The 22,636-nt window shown below is 38.3% G+C and overlaps 1 protein-coding gene across 2 annotated transcripts; it reads right to left on the bottom strand.

Moving 5' to 3' along the window:
- Positions 1–3,908: 3,908 nt before the first annotated feature.
- On the bottom strand, positions 3,909–21,753 carry LOC131435781 (trafficking protein particle complex subunit 11). 2 transcript variants are annotated; one of them, XM_058603975.1, is made up of 10 exons: positions 21,294–21,753; positions 20,241–21,243; positions 12,843–13,900; positions 12,631–12,782; positions 12,051–12,559; positions 11,696–11,993; positions 11,201–11,569; positions 10,964–11,130; positions 4,528–4,830; positions 3,909–4,464 (listed from the first exon to the last, which is right to left on the bottom strand). In XM_058603975.1, exons 1-10 carry the CDS (start codon positions 21,434–21,436, stop codon positions 4,447–4,449), a joined length of 4,020 nt encoding a protein of 1,339 aa, XP_058459958.1. In that variant the 5' UTR covers positions 21,437–21,753; the 3' UTR covers positions 3,909–4,446. The 2 variants fall into 2 exon arrangements, with proteins under 2 accessions (XP_058459958.1, XP_058459957.1); XM_058603974.1 differs by having other exon boundaries at positions 11,201–11,993.
- Positions 21,754–22,636: the final 883 nt, after the last annotated feature.

The following is a 22,636-nucleotide window of genomic DNA, read 5'->3' as shown; positions in this document are numbered from 1 at the left end:
TCATCCGGATCCGACTTTTGGTTCCGGAGTTATAGGGTAAAGTGTGTTCAACATTGTACACCGTCACTAAAAATATTTTCGGATGCAACAAACATTTAAATCGTAATTTAGAGTGCGTACTAGTAGAGTTTGTATGTCATGTTATTTGGTGGCCGTACGAACCGACTTTGATTATACCGGTTCTCGGGTTCCGGTGCCGGAAGTGCATATAATAGTGAACCCACTTCGTTTTCTTAAGGATGACTTACGCAGTCAAAGCACTGTTTTATTCTGTATGTTTTGCACAAACAATCTCTTGGTTTCTTTCAAAAATCGAAGAGAAAAATTTTGAATAGAATACCACAATATTATATGTACATGAGAAAGGCATCATTACACCACTAGGTGGATTAAAACTGGTTTTTTTCAATCGTGAATGAACAGAAAAGTTTTTTACGCGTTTCAAAAGTAAAATTTTATCTGCTTATATATTTTTCATCCGGCTTTTCATCAATCCAAGCGTAAGTATTGATAGTTAATAATATTAGAAACTGCAATAACACGTTTTCTTAACAACATATATTTGATGCAGGTTATCTCTATCTTCACCGGAAGGGCACCGGGAAAGGGTACCGAATCATTGGATACTATAAAAAGTAATATTGGATTGATTGTGGTATGTAGATAAATTTTATAAATGTATGGAATATAAATGTAAGGAATTCCTTATAAATATATAAATTGAAGAAAAATGTACCAAAAACAAGCCTTCAAATTATTTCGAAAGAAATCATTTTACTCGTAAAAACAAAACAAAATGAATAATTTTTACAAACAAAAGCGTAAGTTGAAATACTAATCATTTCAAGTTGATATCTAATCATTTATTTCATCTGTCAATTTTAAAAATTCAAAACACTATAAATATTACCTTTATCCAAAATTAGTTCATTTTAAACTGATTTTGCAAGTTGAATTTACTATGAAATTGTTTGTCAAGAAATTAACAGGAACGCACAAGTAAAATATTTGTTGGTATCAACAAAATATTTATAGAAACAAACTAATCCACTGAGCAAAATCAAATACCTAGTTTTGTTGTTTCAAGCAACAATATTTGCTATATTAAATCAATTTTTCTTTTGTCACTATTTCAACAAAATAAATCGTTACGTGAAATCCAGATTTAGTTACATTTACAATATTTTTCTCCGCGTGATGAAATTAGTATCGGATGTTTAACACATGGATCAATAAGTCACGAGACTAACAATGGAAACAACATTTTTTTGCAAATTTTTTTGTTATTCATCAACATAATCTCCTTTTAGGGTGATACAATGGTTTCAACGTTTTTCCTATTTTTTAATACCATGTTTATAAAAAAAATATCTTTCGCTTCAAAATAAGCTTCAGTTTCAGCGATGACCTCTTCGTTTGAGCCAAATCTTTTTCCCTGGAGCATTTTTTTAAAGATCAGTAAAGGGCCAGTAGTCACTGGGGGCTAAATCTGGCGAGTATGGGGGGTGGGGAAGCAGATCAAAGCCCAATTCGTTCAATTTCGCCATTGTTTTTATCGATTTGTGGCAGGGTGCATTGTCTTGATGAAAAAGGATTTTTTTTCTCTGCATGTGCGGTCGTTTTTTTGCGATTTCCTCCTTCAAACGCACCAGTAAGTCAATATAATAATCACTGTTGATCGATTTACCTCTTTCGAGGTAGTCAATGAAAATCACGCCATGCGTATCCCAAAAAACTGACGCCATGACTTTGCCAGCTGACTACTGCATTTTCGGACGCTTCGACTCTGGAGTGTAATGATGTATCCATGTTTCGTCCATGGTCACGTAACGACGCAAGAAATCTTTTTTGTTGCGAGTAAATAGCGATAAACTGCTTTGTGAATCATCGACTCGTTGCTGTTTTTGTTCCATCGAAAGCAATCGCGGCACCCACTTGGAAAAAACCTTTTTCATGTTCAATTTTTCATGAAGGATAGTAAATACACTTCCATATGATATCTGTGTCATCTCAGCAATCTCACGGAGTTTCACTTTACGATCTTTCATTATAATTTTTGTCACTTCACTCACATTTTCCGGTGTAACGGCTTCCACAGGTCTACCCGAGCGTTCCGCGTCATTTGTGTCGGTACGACCACGTTTAAACTCGGCGAACCACCGACAAATCGTTGCTTTTGATGCACAAGAGTCCGGATAACATTTTTCAATCCATTGTTTTGCTTGCACGGTGTTTTTACCCATTAAAAAACAATGTTTTATCAAAACACGAAAATCGGTTTTTTCCATTTTTTAAACAAACTACAAAACGACTTTACTCCAACCTCTCAGCTGTTTTTGGTCGGATCGACTTAAAATTTTGACCCGTTTCAAGCAAAGGATAGTACCCTAGAAAGACGTGGTTACTGGTTTACTACGAGCGCCATCTCTGCTTTAGTCTCGGGTCTTATTGATCCATGTGTTAACATAAATAGTATATTATGTTTTTTAAATATTAAATTGTTGAAATTTAATATCCTGGAGTATTATTTTTCGATGTAAAATAACTAAAAAATTTTCATCCAATTATTGCACCGTTTTAGTTCTCTACCACTATTTCCTACATACTTCCGGAACCGGGTATTCAAAGTTTTTGGCGATCAACTAACAAAGCATGCACAACATAGAAATTATATGGCTACTTCATAGGATACTACATTGCTTTTGTATCGCTGTGTGCTCTTGAACTTACCTTTTTTTCACTCACCCTATAATTCCGGAATTGAAATTTTTATCAAAATAAAAGATTCAAGATTCTACGGAATTGTAAGACCTTTTATATGAATCTAAGTTTGCTGAAATCGTATCACCTGTAGTTCCGGAACCGAAGGTTTGATCCGGATAAAATTCAAGAATTTTGTGTGGAAAAAAGGTGGGTGAGTAATACCAGAGACGTAACTGAATACGAATGAAACTGGCATGCTTTTTTCACACTTCCGAATATCAATAAGCGTTCGTATGCGTTGATCGATTATGTGAATTTTACAACTATTATTTCTTCGTTTTCAGAATTTTAACGGTGCATTTATACTACCCAAGTAACAAGTTTTGTTACGCTAGCTGATTTGTGAGTAGTTTGCAACTAGAAATTTGAGTGATTGTTACTAATATCTAACCACTTGCGTGACTCAAAAACGCAGTTTCTAATGGCTAAGTCGGCTAAAAATAAGTTGTCGTTACGTTGTAATGCCATACTGAAATAACTTCATATTTTTCGTTCAAACACAGACATTTTGTGATCACGACGAATTTATTCAAATGGTAAATGACACTCGGCCCTCCGGGCCTAAGTTTGGAAGTCGTTTTTACAATAATTGCGTATCCTTTCACTATGAAAAGTAAAAAGTGTAATTTGTAGGTTACGCTATTTCTACAATCATATCTTCGGAACCGGAAGTGTCAGCCATGTGATACTCGAACTTGATCCACAATCCAATGCTACCTTTCAAACTGTAGTATACGATACTATATGATTCGATTTAAAATACGTTCGGTAAAATGCATGAACCTTCTCGTTAAACGAATGAGTGATCGAGTGTAAGAATAAAGGGTCGAAGGCATAAGAGTAATAAAACTAGAGCAGAACGTTTTGGTTACTGGACACGAAAACACGTAGTTATTTCTTTATTGATCTATATTCCTCAGAGACTGCTATTCCTGTATAGCATCAGCCTGTTCCGTTTGAATACATAAAACAAACAAGCTTGTTAAATCGTCCGATCGGTTGGACGGATGGTTAAAGAAACCATGAATATGGATAAATCCTGCACCACTAGAGTTTCTTGATTTTTACGGGAAAAACATTATTTAGGGGTTTTGATACCTCAAGTGTCGGGAATGTGATATATGAATGAAATTTAGTCCTCCAAATCAATTTGAATCAATAAATAATATTGTAACTAGTGCATTCAACCTTGTCGAACACACAAAACTCTTGTTCATGCTCCAACACTTAATTATCATTTGCAACTGTCTAGGAGTTTGTAGTTCTACGGTTTTTTTTTCAATTCGCTTATCTAGATTGGAAAAATTTCTACATACGACTATTTCAAAAGTGCATCAACCCTATCATTCAATGTGTTATCCGATAGTTTATGACTATTTTTGGAATATATACATATAACACAGTTTACGTCTAGTTTTCAAACTATTCACCGCTGAACAATCCAATTGCTTTCATTCATTGGAATCCACATGTTTCGATCACTGATGAACCTTCTATCTGTTAATCAAATAACAACTAATATATTACTTTTCAGATTTGTTTGATGCTTTTGCTAAGAAAGTTTATCAGAAAATTAAAAAAAAAAACAGTATTATGTAGCGACCAAGGACTTCTTGTTCTGACGAAACAGATATACGATAAAAATAGTCAAGGCATTATTGCTATACACGTTAGCCATCTTCATCAGTTGCGTGTGGGAGGCTGAAAACACGATTGAAAAATGTAGAGTCATAACATTGACAATCGAAATCGTTGCCGACTTACATGAATGAACACGGTCTTAGGCATCCATCGTTTGACCAGCGAATCGAGTTCGGCCTTCAGCTGATTTTCGAAACTATCATTAGCTGCTTCGATTGCTTCGCCCGTTTGAGTGATACTGATCTCGCCAGAGCCATGCCCCGAAACTACTCCACCGGATTGGGTTCCCGTTTGATTACTGAGTGTGGTACCGCCATGGCTTACGTACTCGAGCTGTAGTTCGGGCAGTGGTTGCCATCCTGCTTTCAACGGGTACAGAATGAACAGCAAATCGTACGTCGAGAAGGCAAATATCGTTACTGTCAGCTGAAAGGAAAATGATAATGCTTTTGTTAGGAGTAGAATAATATGAAAACGACTAACAGAATAATAATGAAAACGACTCTCAGCATTGCATTCCTTTCGAGGAATTTGTTCCAACACGCCAAGATCCTTAACGCTAGTCGATCTTCAAGGATCCATCCAGAAAGTATTCGACATGGAATGGCATTTTTTCCTCGTGAACGGAATGGCACTTGTCGGGATTTACAATCATGCGGTAAACTTTACACCAATCTGCGAAGATTAACAATTACCGCTGGAGAAATACTGCGTCCTCTAATTTGCGGATGATGTGATAGAACTTGATATCATCAGCAAACGATAAGCGAGGACCTTCCAAAACAAAATTGACGTCATTGAAGTACAGCAAAAAATATTAACGGTTCGAGATGACTTCCCGGTTGATGCGAGGAAATCTTCGGAAGTATGACTGTCAATTTTAACTGCTGAACGACGATTCTTGAGATATGACTGTAACCAACGAAGAATGTTCGAACTGAATCCAAGTCTGTCCAATTCAGAAACCGTGATGTCGTGGTTGATTATATCGAAAGCGGAGGAAAGATCTGTATAGATAACGTCCGTTTGTAAATCGTTAGACATGAAACCGTGCTGAGTATCGACGATATATTGCTTACAGTGATTGAAAATTGGTGTCAGTATAACTTTTTCGAACAGCTTTGGTAACAGATCGGCTGAAAAGTTCGTATCGTTTCTATGAGAGGGCGCCACTAGAATTAAATCCATACCATTTTCAATTAGTACCAACCTTCAAAAGATACCTGTATAAATTTGACAGCTGTCTGATTATTAGTTTGTGAGATATTCCATTTTGAGTGAAGCTACATTTGTTGTTGTGAAAAAAATGGAAAAAAGGGATTTCGTGTGTTGATGAAACACTACTTTTTGATGAAAAAAAGTGCCGCCGATACCAAAGAATGGCTTGATGAGTGTTATCCAGACTCTGCACCGGGCGAAGCAACAATTCGTAAGTGGTTTGCAAAATTTCGTACTGGTCATATGAGCACCGAAGACGATGAACGCAGTGGACGTCCAAAAGAGGCTGTTACCGATGAAAACGTGAAAAAAATCCACAAAATGATTTTCAATGACCGTAAAGTGAAGTTGATCGAGATAGCTGACACCCTAAAAATATCAAAGGAACGTGTTGGACATATTATTCACTAATATTTGGATATGAGAAAGCTTTGTGCGAAATGGGTGCCGCGTGAGCTCACAATCGATCAAAAACAACAACGAATTGATGATTCTGAGCAGTGTTTGGAGCTGTTATATCGAAATAAACCCGATTTTTTTCGTCGATATATAACAATGGACGAAACATGGCTCCATCACTTCACTCCGGAGTCCAATCGACAGTCAGCTGAGTGGACTGCACGCGATGAACCGAACCCAAAGCGTGGAAAGACTCAACAATCGGCCGGTAAGGTTATGGCGTCTGTATTTTGGGATTCGCATGGTATAATTTTCATCGACTACCTTGAAAAGGGAAAAACCATCAACAGTGACTATTATATAGCGTTATTAGAGCGTTTGAAGGACGAAATTTGAAAAAACGGCCTCATTTGAAGAAGAAAAAAGTTTTGTTTCATCAAGACAATGCACCGTATCACAAGTCGATGAAAATCATACTGAAGTTGAACGAATTGGGCTTCGAATTGCTCCCTCATCCACCGTATTCGCCAGATTTGGCCCCCAGTGACTTTTTCCTGTTCTCAGACCTCAAGAGAATGCTCCTTGGTAAAAAATTTAGAAGCAATGAAGGGTAATCGCTGAAAAAGAGGCCTATTTTGAGGCAAAGGACAAATCGTACTACAAAAATGGTATCGAAAAGTTGGAAGATCGCTATAATTGCTGTATCGCCTCTGATGGCAATTATGTTGAATAATAAAAACGAATTTGGCAAAAAAAATGTGTGTTTCTATTCAACGATACGAAATTTTCAGCCGAGCTGTTATAAGGCTCAGGGAAGTAATATCACGGTAGTTGTTTACATCCATTTAATCGTTTTTTTTTGTGGGATGGGAACATAAAGGAAGCTTTTCAGGAATTGGGGAAAATTTCTGTAGCGAGAGACATTTGAAATAATTTGCAGAAAGGAGCAATTACTCCATGCGAGCACTTTTTGAGAAGAACTATCGGTGTTCCGTCGGGGCCTGGAGAAGTTGAGGTTTTCATTCCTACAATTGCCGTCCGTATTGAGTCTTCGTCTATATTGATGCAGTTCAATGAGTTATTAGACAGGGGAACATTAAGTGTTCAAATAATGGTGGTCTTTTATGAAGGCGTTCGTGATGGTGAGTGACGAGTTGTGTTCAAATTCCGATGGATACCGCTGACTTCCGTCTTCTATTTCCAGGATTACCTGTTGTCCGTGAATGCGATACTGATATGTGTTCTGTTGGAGTCTCCTGCTTCTTCCGCTTGCGGTAACAAGTTTTGTATTTCGCTTGGAGATTCTTCGATTGCACCATAATCAACACGATAACAACGACAGTCAAATTCGAAATGAATGGCTTCTGAGTCCGTGCTATGCATTTTATATAGAAAATCTGCAGAAAGTTTACTACAAACTACAACTGGTTGAAAAATGGGCCGTATACAGTAGAGTGAAGTAAAATTTCCAGTAGCGTCTCGTCTTCATGTGCACCTCGTGCACTGCACAACCGGTCAAGTTTCCTGTATTTCGATCGAATCGAATATTCGGATTGAATGTGAAAATTTTGCATTTTTGGATTCGATTGAATGATACTTTCGTATAGAATATTCGAACTCGATCGCGATACAGAATGCAAAATTTCGTATTCGATCGAAATAATCTGATTCGAATGAAACACACTTGTTCTCTCTGTCTGTGAGAACTTGTATGCACAACTCCAGGAGACGCATCAATGGCTGAGGCTTATGGCAGTTGAAAACAATTTGCTGTCTCAGTTGCAACATCGAAACGGTTTTATAATTGAAGTTATTGAAACATTTTCTCAACGTGCAGAGCGCTAAATCCTTCTAATGTATCAATGATACAAAATAAGTTCAACAAAATATTTTCGATCCAAAAGTATATCGTTATTTCATTGTATTAAAAAACACAAGCGATTCTTCATTCCTCAATCTTTAGTTTTCACTTACAATGAACTGTTACATCTGATATCATACCATATAAGCAGTGCACAACTAGTAAATTTTGTGACGAGGCGCCACTGAAAATTTCGCGTAATTTTTCGGGTATAAAATTATGGTTCTAAATAGCACCTTAGAGAATTTTGATGTCTATTATTTCATTTCGGATTTCAATATTTTAGTAAAAGATACTATTAAAATGCTGTACGGGATTAATTTCTGGCATCCCAGAAGAGCCAAATTGTATAATTTTCTAAAATATTAAACACTGGTTGGATGTAAACGATTTTAAACACTGTGGCGAATTTAGAACTGTGAAAATTGCAAAAAACTGATCAAATTATCTTAGATTTGCACTACACTGATAATTTTAATTTTCGATGTACAAAGAAGCAATCTTTATAGTTCTTTAGGTAACATTTAGAGCCATTAGAAGGGCTGATTTTGCATAATGTTCCACATTATTGTCCATTTTCCGTTGTATTTTGCTCCAATGCAAACGACCACCAACAGGATGATGTAATCGATCTTCTTCGAAGGGAAACTGGCTCTGCGAATTGAGCGTTTGACGTTTTGTACAACGCTAAAGGTCTGCTCTTATTACTAGCGACTGCTCCACCTGACGACCGAAGTTCAAATGAAAACACAACCTAAGCGTTTGAGGCTTTATACCACGCAAAAGGTCAGCTTTCATTGCCAACTGCTCCACCTGACGACTAAAGTCCAAATGAGAGCATGAACTGAGCGTTTGAGGTTTGATAGCATGCAAAAGGTCTGCTGTTATTATTGACGACTGCTCCACCTGACGACTGAAGTCCAAATGAAAGCATTGTCGACTGCTCCACCTGACGACTGAAGTCCAAATGAGAGTTGCGACCTGAGCTTTTGAGGTTTTTAACCACGCAGAAGGTGCACTCTGCGAAGCTGCTGGTTGATTGAATCATTTTCACGACGTCTGCTTCCATCCAACGCACAAGAAGAAATGATAGATTTTCGACCACGGTTCCCCTTTTAGAAGCAGTCACTTGAAGATATGTGCCCGACTACCTCAAAATCGTCGTCCTTGAGCGAAAAACCCAAGCGCAAGTAAAGTTTTCCGCGTTGTTTTCAAATTGTGAGAAAACTTAATTTTTGAGTTGTTTGTGGTTATCTGACACTGTTCAAAATTTTATCCTAAATTCCTGATCATATTTTTGATGAAATAGTGAAAGAGTTATGTTGCTGCCATTAATACAAGTCGAGATATTCACGATTAAGTTCTGCCCATTCTTTCATATGGCTAATTTTGAAAAGGCGCCCCATAGTAAAGTAAGTCGTATTCATAACAAAATAATCGAAAATAATAATAAAATCGATACATAACTTTTATGAATATAATTGAACAAAGTATGTGCAAAACAAAAAACAAAACAAAAAACCTTTTTTAATCCACCTAGTGGTGTAATGATGCCTTTTTCATATTACTTATATTTTCAAAAATATCACATTTTTTTTCAATTTGAATAAAATAAGAAACTTTCTTTGGGTATAAACTAACATAACCATTTCCATTTGTAAACAGTTATGTCAAGGTAATAAGATTTTTTCTTTATTTTGTATCCCCGCACTAAATGATTAAACACACTTTACCCCATAGTTCTGAAACCGAAAGTCGGACCCGGATGAAATTGAACTGCAACCTATGAGACTATAGAAATTTGATTAGAGCCTGTTTGCTCAAATCGATCAAAGCATCTCTGAGAAAATTGAGTGAGTCTCGTTTCAGAGTTTTTGACCATTATTTCCGGTACCGGAAACTTGGAACCAGTATAGCCGAAGTCGGTTCGTTTGGTAAGTACTAATATAGCCTACAAACTGTTTCAGTTTTAAGCCGAATCTAGAAGAATTTTACATTTTTTGCATTGTCGCTGACGGTGTGAAATTCAATAGCAACCTATTGGACTACGAGATTTTTTGTTTGATGAGTGACGTTATTTGACACATACTCACACACATACACCCACAGACACATACATTGCTCAGCTCGATGAAGTTTGTCGACTGATGTAAAACATTTAGCCCACTGGGCCAATTTTCACTAGTCAATTTTCAAGTGATTGCATAAACTTTCTATATGAGAAAGGCAATAAGTGTAATTTTATAGAAAAGAATCGCTATCATGATCTTGTAATAACACTAACAAGTAGGTACAAATTGAATAAAAGAAAGAAAATTGAGTGACATTATTCGTCATACTCTCTCTCTCTCTCTCTCTCTCTCTCTCTCTCTCTCTCTCTCTCTCTCTCTCTCTCTCTCTCTCTCTCTCTCTCTCTCTCTCTCTCTCTCTCTCTCTCTCTCTCTCTCTCTCTCTCTCTCTCTCTCTCTCTCTCACACACACACACACACACAGAGAGAGAGAGAGAGATACATTTTGTGATCTCGACGAACTGAGTCGAATGGTACAATCGAACACACACAATCGAACATTAAATACAAAATTCTTTCTGGTTTTTGCTGTATTATCGGCCATGACTGAAAAGTTTCAATATTCAATCTGGTTTGATGTGCGGGGGAAGTAACTGTGTAAGTTAAAACAAGCATACAAATTCAATTCAAAGTTTGTTAAAAATCAATGTTTTTTTACAACGTTTGTGCTTTTAGTGTAGAGTGGCCGTTCCCGTTTTTGACCATTTTCAATGTTTCAATCCACTTGAGGGAAAAATATTTGTTGTCGTGGGTAAACAATTTGTATGTAATTGTATAGTGTGAAAATTGTGACTAATTTATGTATGTTAATATTATAATTGCCCTAAAGATGAAGGGATATTCCTTCGGAACGTCGGCCTTTAACGCAAAATAAATATTCTGTTAAGCAACATTTGACCAAAAAGCCATCTTTTCAATAAACTACAACAAAATGGTCGTACTGTCTTGCTAATGCTCTAAGTAAAGGTGGACTGATAGTCTAGACAGGAATAGAACGATCCCCAATACTAACCTGCCGATGTCCGGAAAACATGAAACTGTCGGAACTGTTAAGAACGGCCTGTAGGTGGAGAATCTTTCGCGTTGAATTCTTCAGTGTGATTCGAAGGGTCATTGGAACGCGGACGTACATTTTTTCCTCCAAGTAGCAGTACAAATTGAGGGACGGATCAATCACTTCTGTTAGAATTAATATTAGAAAAAAAAAATAAAAATCTTTACGATATATTGGCTGTCTTGTTTTACTTACCAATACCGTTGATCACAAACTTTGATTCGTTGATCACATTAGGCGAACAGCTTCGGCACCACCGAATACAGTAGACTCCAAAAATGAGTGCTCGTTCGTGCTTGTCACCCGCTGCCGCGTCGCTTCCGCTTGGTTCCAAACTTCGTGCTCTACCCGTCAGCGAGCTTAGGTTGGCATTGATGAACCCGTTTCGTTCGTTATTAGTCAATTGAACACAGTCTATTGCTTGATTGTAAATATTTTTCGAACGCGACGAACCTTTGGCGAAATCATCTCGCAGCTGTTGGTCATCACCGGGGGTCGTCGTTGACGTAGGTAATGGTCGGACCTTGAAATCGTCCGCACTCCCCGTGGATGATGTCATCAGTCCTGATTGCAGTTGTGCAGGAGGCAACGGTGACGATCCCGCAGAGGCAGCATTATTGATAGAAGAATTGGACGAAGTACTGGTTAGTGGTAGGTTCAACTGATTCGATAGATTGGCATTGGTGCTACCGATAATGGTTGCGTTAGTGGGAAGCTTGGCCAGCAGGCTCCGATTGTATTGATCGTCCGTTTGAAGTCTGGAAGGTGGTATCGACGGACAGCCGCCACTGGTACCATGATCCGGTGTGCGACTTCGACTGAACGCCAGTCGAACATCGTTGTTAAGATAATCACTTTGTGTTATCCAATCCCGGCTGCAGTTGGATGGATTCAATATTCGAAGGTCTTCGAAGCGTGTACTTTGACATAACTTCGTCCCAACAATCCGCTGCTGTCCCTTGTAAGGCTTTTCCATAATGTTATGATCCTGTAACAGAAATAAGTTTTTATCGGTACCCCAACAAATCGGATACTCATTACTCACACTCAGAAACACTGTTTCCAGAATGTCTAATCCGTCCGGTGCGTTGACTTCCATATTGACTCTTAGAATGAAATCTTCGCTCCTATAGGCTTTCACCAACGGTTCTCGACTAAGCGTATAAAAACGACCGACAAGCTTGAATTCCTCTACGCATGGTAACACAACGGTGTCTTCCTTAATTTTTCGGACCTGATCATCGTTCAGATATTCTATTTTGATATTATGGTTAGTGTTGTATTTCAAGCCGCCCCGGTCGCTGGCTAGCAGTTTTGCTAGATCTTCTTTCTCGCTGTTCGGTGTCGACGGAGAATCGACCACTGCAGCCTTCGTTTGATGCAGATTCTCTGTTTGGTAGAACAATCGCTGACGCAGTTCGATATTGCCTTCGACCAGACTGGTTGCGTAGTATGAAATTGCCGTAGAAGATTGCATCTGCAGCTCACCGATGTCAATCTGGACGTTGGAGGTGATCTTCTGCAGCGGATGACTTAGATCGGTTGTAAGGAACACTAGACAGAGAAGCATGAAAAAGTATGTTTTGATGTGGTTGATTAAAAAGATTATGGCTATTAAAATTTACCACTGTTTCGCAACGCTTGAGGAACACTGATGCTAATTCCGATATTTTGCAGGCAAAGATCCGAATTGTTCATAATTTTCGTAGTAACTTTGTAGAACTCGTTCGTCAGCATCGGTTGACTGTTCTGCTTCGTTTGTGATCCCAAATGGAACCTGTTGAAACGGTACGAGAGTTAAATGGTGTTACCTTCAAAAAGATACTTTCGTTCTCACGTCGGAATGATGTAGCATGAGCTGATGACCGAAATCTGCTCCATACAATCTCGATGGGGATTGTAATTTTTGAAGACACCCTGTACATTCAGCTTTTCCCGTTTCGATAGGATAGCGAAGGTGCGGTCGGTACCCATCTGTACTTCCAGTCTAAAGATGTGTACATCTACATTTTCCATGAATTGGTAACGCTCCCCAACGAACAGTATGCGGTAGCATTTTTGCGGTTCTAGAATAAATTCTTCGATCGGTTTCAGACTCGTTGGTTCTAGGCCTTCCGATGGAACGTACTCACAGTACTCAGTCGCAGGCACACGCACCGAACTAGATTTTAAATCTGTCAGCAGAACGGAAAAGTTTTTCAACTTTAAAGGAACTTCTACAATGGATCGAACGTACAACTGCAAATGCAGTTTCTCGTCGTTCCTAATCTGTCGTTTTTCGAAACTGATTTTACATTCCAGTAGATCGTTCAATCGATCAAGATCAAGCTTGATTGGTGTGTTAAAACTAGTAAGTGCCGTATGCCAACTGGTACATAATTCCGGTGCAATTTGACTGCTGGATACTGGTGACACATTATGGAAGACCTTCCATAGATTCTCTAGGATTAGAATACGGTCGGCTTTTTCCATGGCGATTCTTGGCGACAGGGCTTCGATGCTACAGGCAACAAAGTCCGGTACCGACGCTGACAGATAAGCTGATCGGAGCGTTTTCAGCAGAACCTCGGTGAAAATTGTGTACCACTTGTCCACCCGGTAGTCGGACAGCATCAGTGAGTACAGTGTGAGTGCCTTTGAATAGTCACCACACTTCAAATACTCTTCGGCCATGTCGATGGCTAGTTTCTTACGGAACCGTAGACACTTGTACACCTTGTACTGGGCCATTGCCTGACCCAGCAGCGTTATGATGGTGGCTGAGTGATTGTAGGCTTTTTCCATATCCTGCACCAAGCAAATTATGTGCTGTTCCGACACCGGTTCGCCAGTTTTCGTGCCTCGAATTCCGAAGAAATCGCTGTACAGGGCCGAATTGGAGTTCACTGATAGATTCTGAAATTGACAGAAGGTTTTATATGAAAATTTTTTTACAAATTTTATCTCAACATGAAGATGCAGCGAAAAATGACAAGGTTCTATCGTATGTGTTTCGCAAATACTATAAACTTTACGTCTACCTTAGCGGTTTATGTCGAACCGTTAGGTGACGTTAGCAGTTCAACATAAACTTTTTGATTTTCCACATCGAACATTTCCTGAAATTAAGGTTTACTCGCGTACGTATGTCTGTTTATAGTGTTAAATCAATTTTCTGTGATACTACAAAATACTAGATCGAAGATGGCGGCGGAAAACGAATAACTGCAACAACAGTTAGGTAGGCTGGGAACGGAACAAACAGAATGTGGCCACTAAAATCCGCCCTCTACGAAAAAATCGTCCACCGGAAGTCCTCCGTTAGTCCAATATGTTGAACCGTTGGTCCGCTGAACGTCCATTAAATTGTCTAACGGGAGGCAGACACGGAACTTTCATTTGTCAATTTTGAACCGGGCGCAAATTTTTTTTTGTTTAACAAACCCGGCAAATAGAAGTCCATTGTTGAGCCATTTCCGTCTCTTGAAATCAAGGCGTCAGACTAATTTTACAAGAAGTTTCAAGCTACCAATTTTTTAAACTAATTACTGTAGAATACATCTGATTCGCGTAGAATAACAATACGTTTTCTTTTTATATGAAAAAAACACTCAATTTTCACACAATCTTGTTGGAAAGAAAACAACAACAAACCGTTCCAACAAACTGAACGAGTATTTTGTTCAGTATGTCGTCCAACAAGCGCTCAACGCCCAACAAGATCTTACAGCTTTCTCAGTTGGCGGACTCTTAAGTTCTATCGCAAATATTTGACGAAGTTTTTTTTACGTGATAATGGGCTGGGCTTACGTGATAATCAGCTTCCCAGAATGATTTTTTATACTATCTTGAAACGGAACGGCGTAGAAAATCATTTCAGAACGAATAAAGAGACCAAGTTTTCCAAAAAAATGTTTGGTTTGGCAGGCAATATGCTGCTGTGGTCGAGCAAACCAAAGCTTCACTACCGAAGGAAAAAGTAAGAAAATAATCCTTCCTACGCAGCCATGAAACTCTCTCGCTATTTTTAGTTGGTTTGACATCTTGTCACTACGGCAAAGATGTTTTGGAATAGTATAAAGCGATGCCATGTTGTACCGAAAGAGACGAAACTACCTGCTAACTAACTGCCCGTAGTTGCGACCTAACGGGCAGTATTGGGCTCTCGTAAAGCAAGAACTCTCTCATTATAAACAACAAGCTATAACTATATAGACAAATTTCGAAAATCTTGCACAAAATCGACTAAATTGGTTTCAGAAAAGTCTGCACAAACACTAATGGTTGGAGTAATCTCAAAATCTCTCAAATTCATGTAACCTAATTAAAAAACTGTACTTAGTTTTAAGATGACTTATAATGCTCAATTGAATGGTTAATCTTGGATTGCACTAACAGCAAATATATTTTATTAAAAAAATATTCTGTCTAGAATTTTTTCGAATCGCAGAAAAAGTGGCAAAAATAGGATGGACTTGTTCCCACTTGTCGTTAAAATTTGGCACACATCTTCAGTATAACAAACAATTTGTTCTGCACGGACCCACTAATACCGTTTTCGTTTTTGAACCTAGACGCGGGTACTCTGACTCCGAGTAAAACGAACACATGGTACGCGGCCTAAACAACAACTCATGAAAAAATGAAAAAAATAAACAAACTCGGCTGGATGCGTGGTGCGACCCGAGAAAATTTTCAGAGCGCAACTACGCGATTGAAGTCCGATCTAGAGCGACCTCAGGTTGCTCAAACAAACATATCAAACGTTGTATGGGCGACTCTGGGTCAGTTTTCGGGCTGCTCTGATCAATAAACGAAAACGGTATAAGAAAGCGGTTTGATCTTGTTGGGCGTTGAGCGGCAGGGTTACCAGATATACGGATTTTTCAGTATTCTACTGAATTTCAATAACAATGATAAAATTTACTGAATTTCATACGGATTTGGCAAAAAATACTGATTTTATACAGATATTTGAGAAAGTCTTTTTTTTCGCCAATGTTAATAATATTACAAAAAGTTTTTCCTGCTTTATTGTATGATGACAGAGAAACGTGATGAATCGGTTCCATTCTGGCCGACAAATTAGACTGGGTTAAATCATTGAAAACCTGCGCAAGTTGAACCTAGTTGAACTTACAAACTTTGTTAATTCTGCACATTCAATACACTCATGTGTATTATTTGCCGTCAGTTGCTCTCCTCTCTTAAGATTCTTGCAGATTCTATATTAATTATGCAATTCACTGAACTGTGTTTCTACGAACAATGAAAGAAAAATTTACACTAAAATTCCTTTTATGATAATTTTCTATACTTTCTTTAATCATTAAAAATGATGAAACTTCCTTTTTTGACCGAAGTATTTTCTCCTGGATGTATTCAGGTACTTCAATGAATGCAATAAAAATAGAAATAATTTACTCTGGATTAAACTACATTTTCTTGTGTTAAATAATAAAAATTTGTTTGAACACAAAGAAAACGCCCTTACATAAGTTACGCATTAATTTATATAAATACCATGTAATTAATATAAAATAAATTACACGGATTTATACTGATTTTTATTTATCTACCACCACCCCGATACAATATGGAATACGGAAATTCAGCGCGCACGATCTGCCATCGCTGGTTGAGCGTTTGTATAACAACATACTGAACGAAATACTCGTCCAGTTTGTTTGGACGGTTTAAATTTGAGTGTTTTTTCATAACCCCCCTCAACAATGGTCTTTGCAAACGAAATTTGCAATTCTAAGACTTTAGGCATCAAAAATTTATTTTCGATTTCGGAAATTTCATGTGATTTTTCAAGATCTATGAAAAGTCCACTAAGTGGACTAAGAAGGATTTTTTTAGATTAGCATCACTCTTCTCATACAAATCGGCAACGCAAATGTCAAGCGTTTGGTTGGAAAAATGATCAATCTGAATCAATCAATGTCAAAAATGAAATGGCGTTTTCGTTTTTAATTTGCACTACACCGGTGCTTTTTCAAGATCGAAAATTTTCAAACATTAACCGCTGGGCAGCACCCCTTCCCATGAACCATTGAGTACAATTTTTAGTCGATCTTTTGAGCAGGCAAAATTCCCGTGCATATGGAAGCAATCGTACATTTGTCCCATATTTAAAGATGGCGATCGGCGAAATGTTGCTAATTACCGTGGGATTACCAGTCTCTCTGCCTCATCTAAACTTTTAGAAAAGATTGTAAGTGATGCCATATTAGATCGAGTGAGGAATTACGTTTCATTTAAACAGCATGGATTTATACCAGAAAGATCAGTTTCGACGAATCTGTTAACATTCACGTCTAAGTGTATCGCTAGCATGGAGGATAAAACTCAAATGGATGTTGTGTACACTGATCTTTTGACATTTGACAAAATTGACCACGAAATACTTCTTTGTAAATTATATCGTCTCGGCTTCTCTGCGCAGCTCGTGTCCTGGTTAAGATCGTATCTGACTGGTAGAGTATTACGAGTGAAGATGGATAACTGCACATCATCTCAATTTACGAACAATTCAGGAGTTCCTCAACGTAGTAATTTGGGACCATTACTTTTCGTACTGTTTTTCAACGATATCTCATTTTCTTTGCAACATGGCTGCAAATTGATCTATGCAGACGATTTAAAATTGAACCTCGTAGTTCGTACCGTAGAGGATTGCCAGCGGTTACAATATCTACTAGAATTGTTCGTAGATTGGTGTCACAGAAACAAGCTAATCATTAACGTGGCAAAATGTCAGATGATTACGTTCCACCGTACTTTGAATCCTGTGAAATTTAATTACATTATTGGTGGCTCTGTTCTGACTAGAGTTAACCAGGTGAGCGATTTAGGAGTATTGTTGGATGAAAAACTGACCTTTGATTCACATCGATCACTGATCATTTCAAAAGCTTCACGTCAGTTGGGATTTATTTCAAAAATCGCTAAGGATTTTAAAGATCCTCATTGATTGAAGGCATTATATTGCTCACTCGTTAGACCTATTCTTGAGAACGCTTCATCAGTTTGGTTACCGTATCAATTCTCGTGGTGCATGCGAATTGAACGAGTTCAAAAGCGGTCTGTTCGTTTAGCATTATGGAATTTACCGTGGAGAGATCCCTCGAATCTTCCACCATATCCGGATAGATGTAAACTAAGCGGAATCGAATCACTGTTACGTCGCCGTTAAATACAACAGGCAGTAGCTATTGCAAAACTGATCAACGGAGAAATTGATGCACCAGAATTGCGATCCGAAATTAATTTTCGAGCACCGAACAGAACCCAGCGGAATGGCACTCTACTTCAGCAAAGATTTCATAGAACTAGTTTTGGATGTAATGCCCCGATAACAGCTTTGTTTTTAATAATGTTATGTGACTATTAGTTTTAGATGTATTGTGATAATTATTATGTGTTGTTTTTTTTAAAAGATGGTGGTTTTTGCGCCCGTTTGAGAATGACATATTTTATGTTCAACTCAAATGGGTTTTTCTCCTCCCATATCCATGTAGATTTCGTATCCGATGGATATTACAATAATAAATAAATAAATAAATAAATGTCCGATTTAGCTCAAATTTTGCATGAGGACTTTTTTCGAGGTGCTTAAACTTTTGAGCACTAGAGCTTTACGAAATGATAAGAGCGGTAAAAATTAAGGTGTTTTGTCGATTACGTCACTTATGCCATTATATCTCCGGAACCAGACGTCACAGCCAATTGATCATCGAACTTGATCAATGGTCTAACAATAGCTTTCAAACGAGTTTGTAAAAATCGGTTAAGCCATCTCTGAGAAAATTGAGCGGTAAAAATATCTTCGAAGAGTGCACACACACATACACACACAGACATTTTCCGATCTCGTCGAACTGATTCGAATGGTATATAACTCTATGGGTCTCCGAGGCTCCGTTCGATAGTCGTTTTTTCCAGCAATTCTAATAAATTTTTATAAAGAAAGGCAAAAAGATCTTGCTTGAATATTACTCAGTTCTTCTATAAAATAATATATACGTTTCCCAAAAAAGTTAGTGATTTTTCAGGAGCCACCCTACTTTTACTAGGGAAAATTGATGTAACTCAATCAAATGTCATATTTTTGTCACACTAATTTCCCGTTTTGGACCACTGTGCAATGATTTACCTTTCAAAAAACGCATTTGAAGCTACTGTCATACAGTCTTAGAATCAGTATGTGTAATTTAGCTAAAGAGTAAACAACAATACTTTTTTGTAATACGAAAATATGGAACTTTGTGGCGAATAAAGTGTTTTTGTGGGGTGTTCTTCTCCATTATTTGAATATGACGAAAACTGCCGTTGAAAGTATCGTTTTATGGTGGAAGTGTACGGTGAGTAGGATCTAGCCCAGGGGTTCCCAAACTATTTTGGGTCATAGACCCTTTTACTAAAATTAACTAAGGCCTCAGAGCCCCATCAACAAATTCCTTTGAAAATTCAATTTTTTGCTTTTTGAATATTGATGTAAAATACTTACGAATGGTAAAATATACACAACTTTTTCAGCCTAAATATTCCAAATAACAACTTATGTCAAACAATAGGGAGTCGATTTCTAAACCTCGTTGACCCCCATAGTCAGTTTTCGTTTACGTCGGTCCCCGCAAAAAGGATGTCGACCCCAAGGGTCTATATCGACCACTTCAGGAACCCCTGATCTAGCATATCGGAAGTGGTTTGAATGGTTTGAAAGTGGCGATTTTGATTTGGAGGACGAAGATCGAGCGATTCGTGGATTGCGGCCAAACTGGTCGAATTTTTTAAAAAGGTATTCCATGAATTGCCATAAGGATGGGAAAAGATAGTGTCTAACGTCTTACAAGCCAGTTGTATGTTCGAGCCTCAACATGGAAATATACTCAATATCAATAGCTTCGTATAACTAGCCACGCGGTAGTTCTGTACGCTAAGAATCAATACATGTTGAATAGAATCATCAGTTTCCACAAAAGCAATGAAATTGAGAAGTGTCCTCTTGTGGAATGATGACACCTAATTGGAGTGAACACTCTTAACATGTGCGCATTTCCAGACAATTTGACAGTGTTGCATCACACCTATAGTAGTTTAATTGATGGAACCGTTATACCGGATAAGGAGAAATTGTAGGAAATCTGTGAGAGTATGTTAGCTGCGTAATTGTGATTGGAAAATCTCATTAGCATTTTTTCGAGAAGCAAATCAGTTCACTTCAGTTTACCCGTTTTCCCAAACTCACCTGCCCTACCACACCCGACGGTCCATCGCTTGTCGGGGCCAGTGCCGAGCACTGTAAAAATGTTTCCTTCCGTTTGCCGATATATTCGGCCGCTTTGTGGAAGTAGATTCCCGGGTGCTGGGTCTGCAGCGGTGCCAGTCCATTCTTGACAGCATCGCAGAACAGCTCTCCGAATGCACTATACTGTACACTGAGCCAAGCATAATGCTCGAACAGTAACTCCTTGAAGCCGGCTCGATTCCGGTATTTGTTGATATGGTTTTTAAAGTGGGAAATTGAGTCCTTCGGGGCGTTCAGCTTGAAGAATAATCGGCAGATTTTGTAGTTGACGAAACCGGCAACGGTTTTGATTTCGAGACAGTTTGTATCGATAATTCGAATTTCATCCAGATTGGCATAAGTTTGGCGGTAATGGCGCAAGGCGTTCGACTGATCCAACTTGAGCTCGGAGATAAAGCCCTGCTTGAACTGATGGCGAATTTTGAGTATTTGATGAGAATCCGTCAGCTGGTCGCGATGTAAACGGATCTGCTTCATCATCTGAGTGTAGTAGGACTGAGCAAGTTCCAGGAAGGCTGAATGCAGTCTCGAAATGTGACCCATCAAATGGTCATTGTGGGGAAGCACGAAGAGCATTTTAGCGGTAATATCGCAGGTACCGGTTAGATGAGCTGCTCGTTCGGATGCTAACATATCTTCTCCCTGTGGTACAGCGGTTCCCTTTTGCAGCAATATCACAGCCAACCGAGTGTTTCTTCCTTGAAGAGAATTTTTAAGTGATTGAATGATCGATGCACATTGCAGCTGCTTTTCACTCCATTGCGGATCGTTCCATTCAAGATCTTGGAAGAGCACTACTACTGCCGGAAGAACGTGTAAATGCTTTAGCATCCAGTTCCGTTTCAGAATACCTTTCGGATGATACCATTCGTATGACTGATGTTTTGGTTTCGATACAGGAAACTCATAGTTAGTGGGAAGCAATTTATACTGAATAGATTCACTAAAAACAAAAAGATTATTCCGGTTCATTCAGAACGAATCCCGCCCTACCTTTCTGGTTTTTTGCCGTTGTTGAAAGCATCCCAGATTGTTTTGTGGATAGTATTCCGTTGTACATCCAGTCCGGATAGTCCTACTAGCGGTTGAGCGGTGGTCACCAGCTCCGATGGTAAAACGCTAGCATCCAACGTCATTTTTCTCCTGCACTAGAGTGCGTTGCTACCACCCTCGAAAATTTCGGATAACTTGCAATGCAATCCCTTATCAGCTCTTGCCCTAGCCTTGAAGCAAAAATTTTCACTTTTGTTCTGCCCTCGCCTTTTTGCACTCGCATTCATCGGCACGGGGTATAGCAGCACAAATAACGAAAGCTGTACAACAAAATTATGCTTTCTTAATGTGAATTAGGAAAAACACTTCGCAGATTACTAAAATTACAGACTTTTACGTGCGAAGTTAGATAAAACTACAGACTATTCCAAAATGATGACAATTTCCCGTCAGGTTAATATTTGACAGTTATGAATACCACTGTCAGGTGGCAATCTTCAGTAGTGTGCGTGTGTACATTACCGCCCAGTGTAAATGCTATGGCAGAAACCGCTGTAATGAAGGATCATCATCTCAGTAGGGCTTAAGATGATTTAATCTTTTTTTCCAAATTTTTAAATCATTTACACTAAACTAAAACTAATAAGCTCGGTTCTGAACGAGAACGCTGAGAGCTGTTCTGAATGTGAACGAAAAACGGCGTTTAGTTTTTGTCATTATTTATGGTACTTCCAGAGCCGGTATTCAGGAATTAGCATAGCCCAAAATGATTCGAATGGCCATAAATTATTACGCCAAACAATTTACATGAATTTTATAAACTCATCATCTGTAATTCCAGAATCGGATAAAATTCACCAATTTTGTATGGGACCTTAAGTCCTGTAATTTTTGTTTTTGAAGTTCGATTTGGTCTTTTTTGAGAAAATGATTGAGCTTTGAGAATTGATTTGATACTGGAACCGGAATTCGAAAATCGGTGTAGTCGAAATCAGTTAAATTCACCTGAGGAGTGTGTAGACATCTTTGAGGACTTGTAGTGCGAATTAAAATTTGGGGGTGCATTCCGAATCCAAAAACGAATACTTCTCAAACTGAAATAAATTTATTTGGTAATCGACTATTCAAATCTGCAAACCCGATAAACCTGATTAATTTATGTGAAATGGACATTTTTACACTAATCACCCTGCATCTCCTAAACCAGAAGTCGGATCTGACTAAAAAGTAAGATGTTTTATTGGATTTTAAGACCTCTCATTTGAATCATAGATGATTCTTAGATTTCATTTGAATCTTAGATCGGTTCAGCCGACGACACGACCAGGCACTCCGAAGAAAAA

The sequence above is a fragment of the Malaya genurostris genome, chromosome 3 (genome assembly GCF_030247185.1).
Source record: "Malaya genurostris strain Urasoe2022 chromosome 3, Malgen_1.1, whole genome shotgun sequence".
Lineage (NCBI taxonomy): Eukaryota > Metazoa > Arthropoda > Insecta > Diptera > Culicidae > Malaya > Malaya genurostris.
Note: the sequence above shows the minus strand (reverse complement) of the source record. Positions and strands in the feature narration are given on the sequence as shown.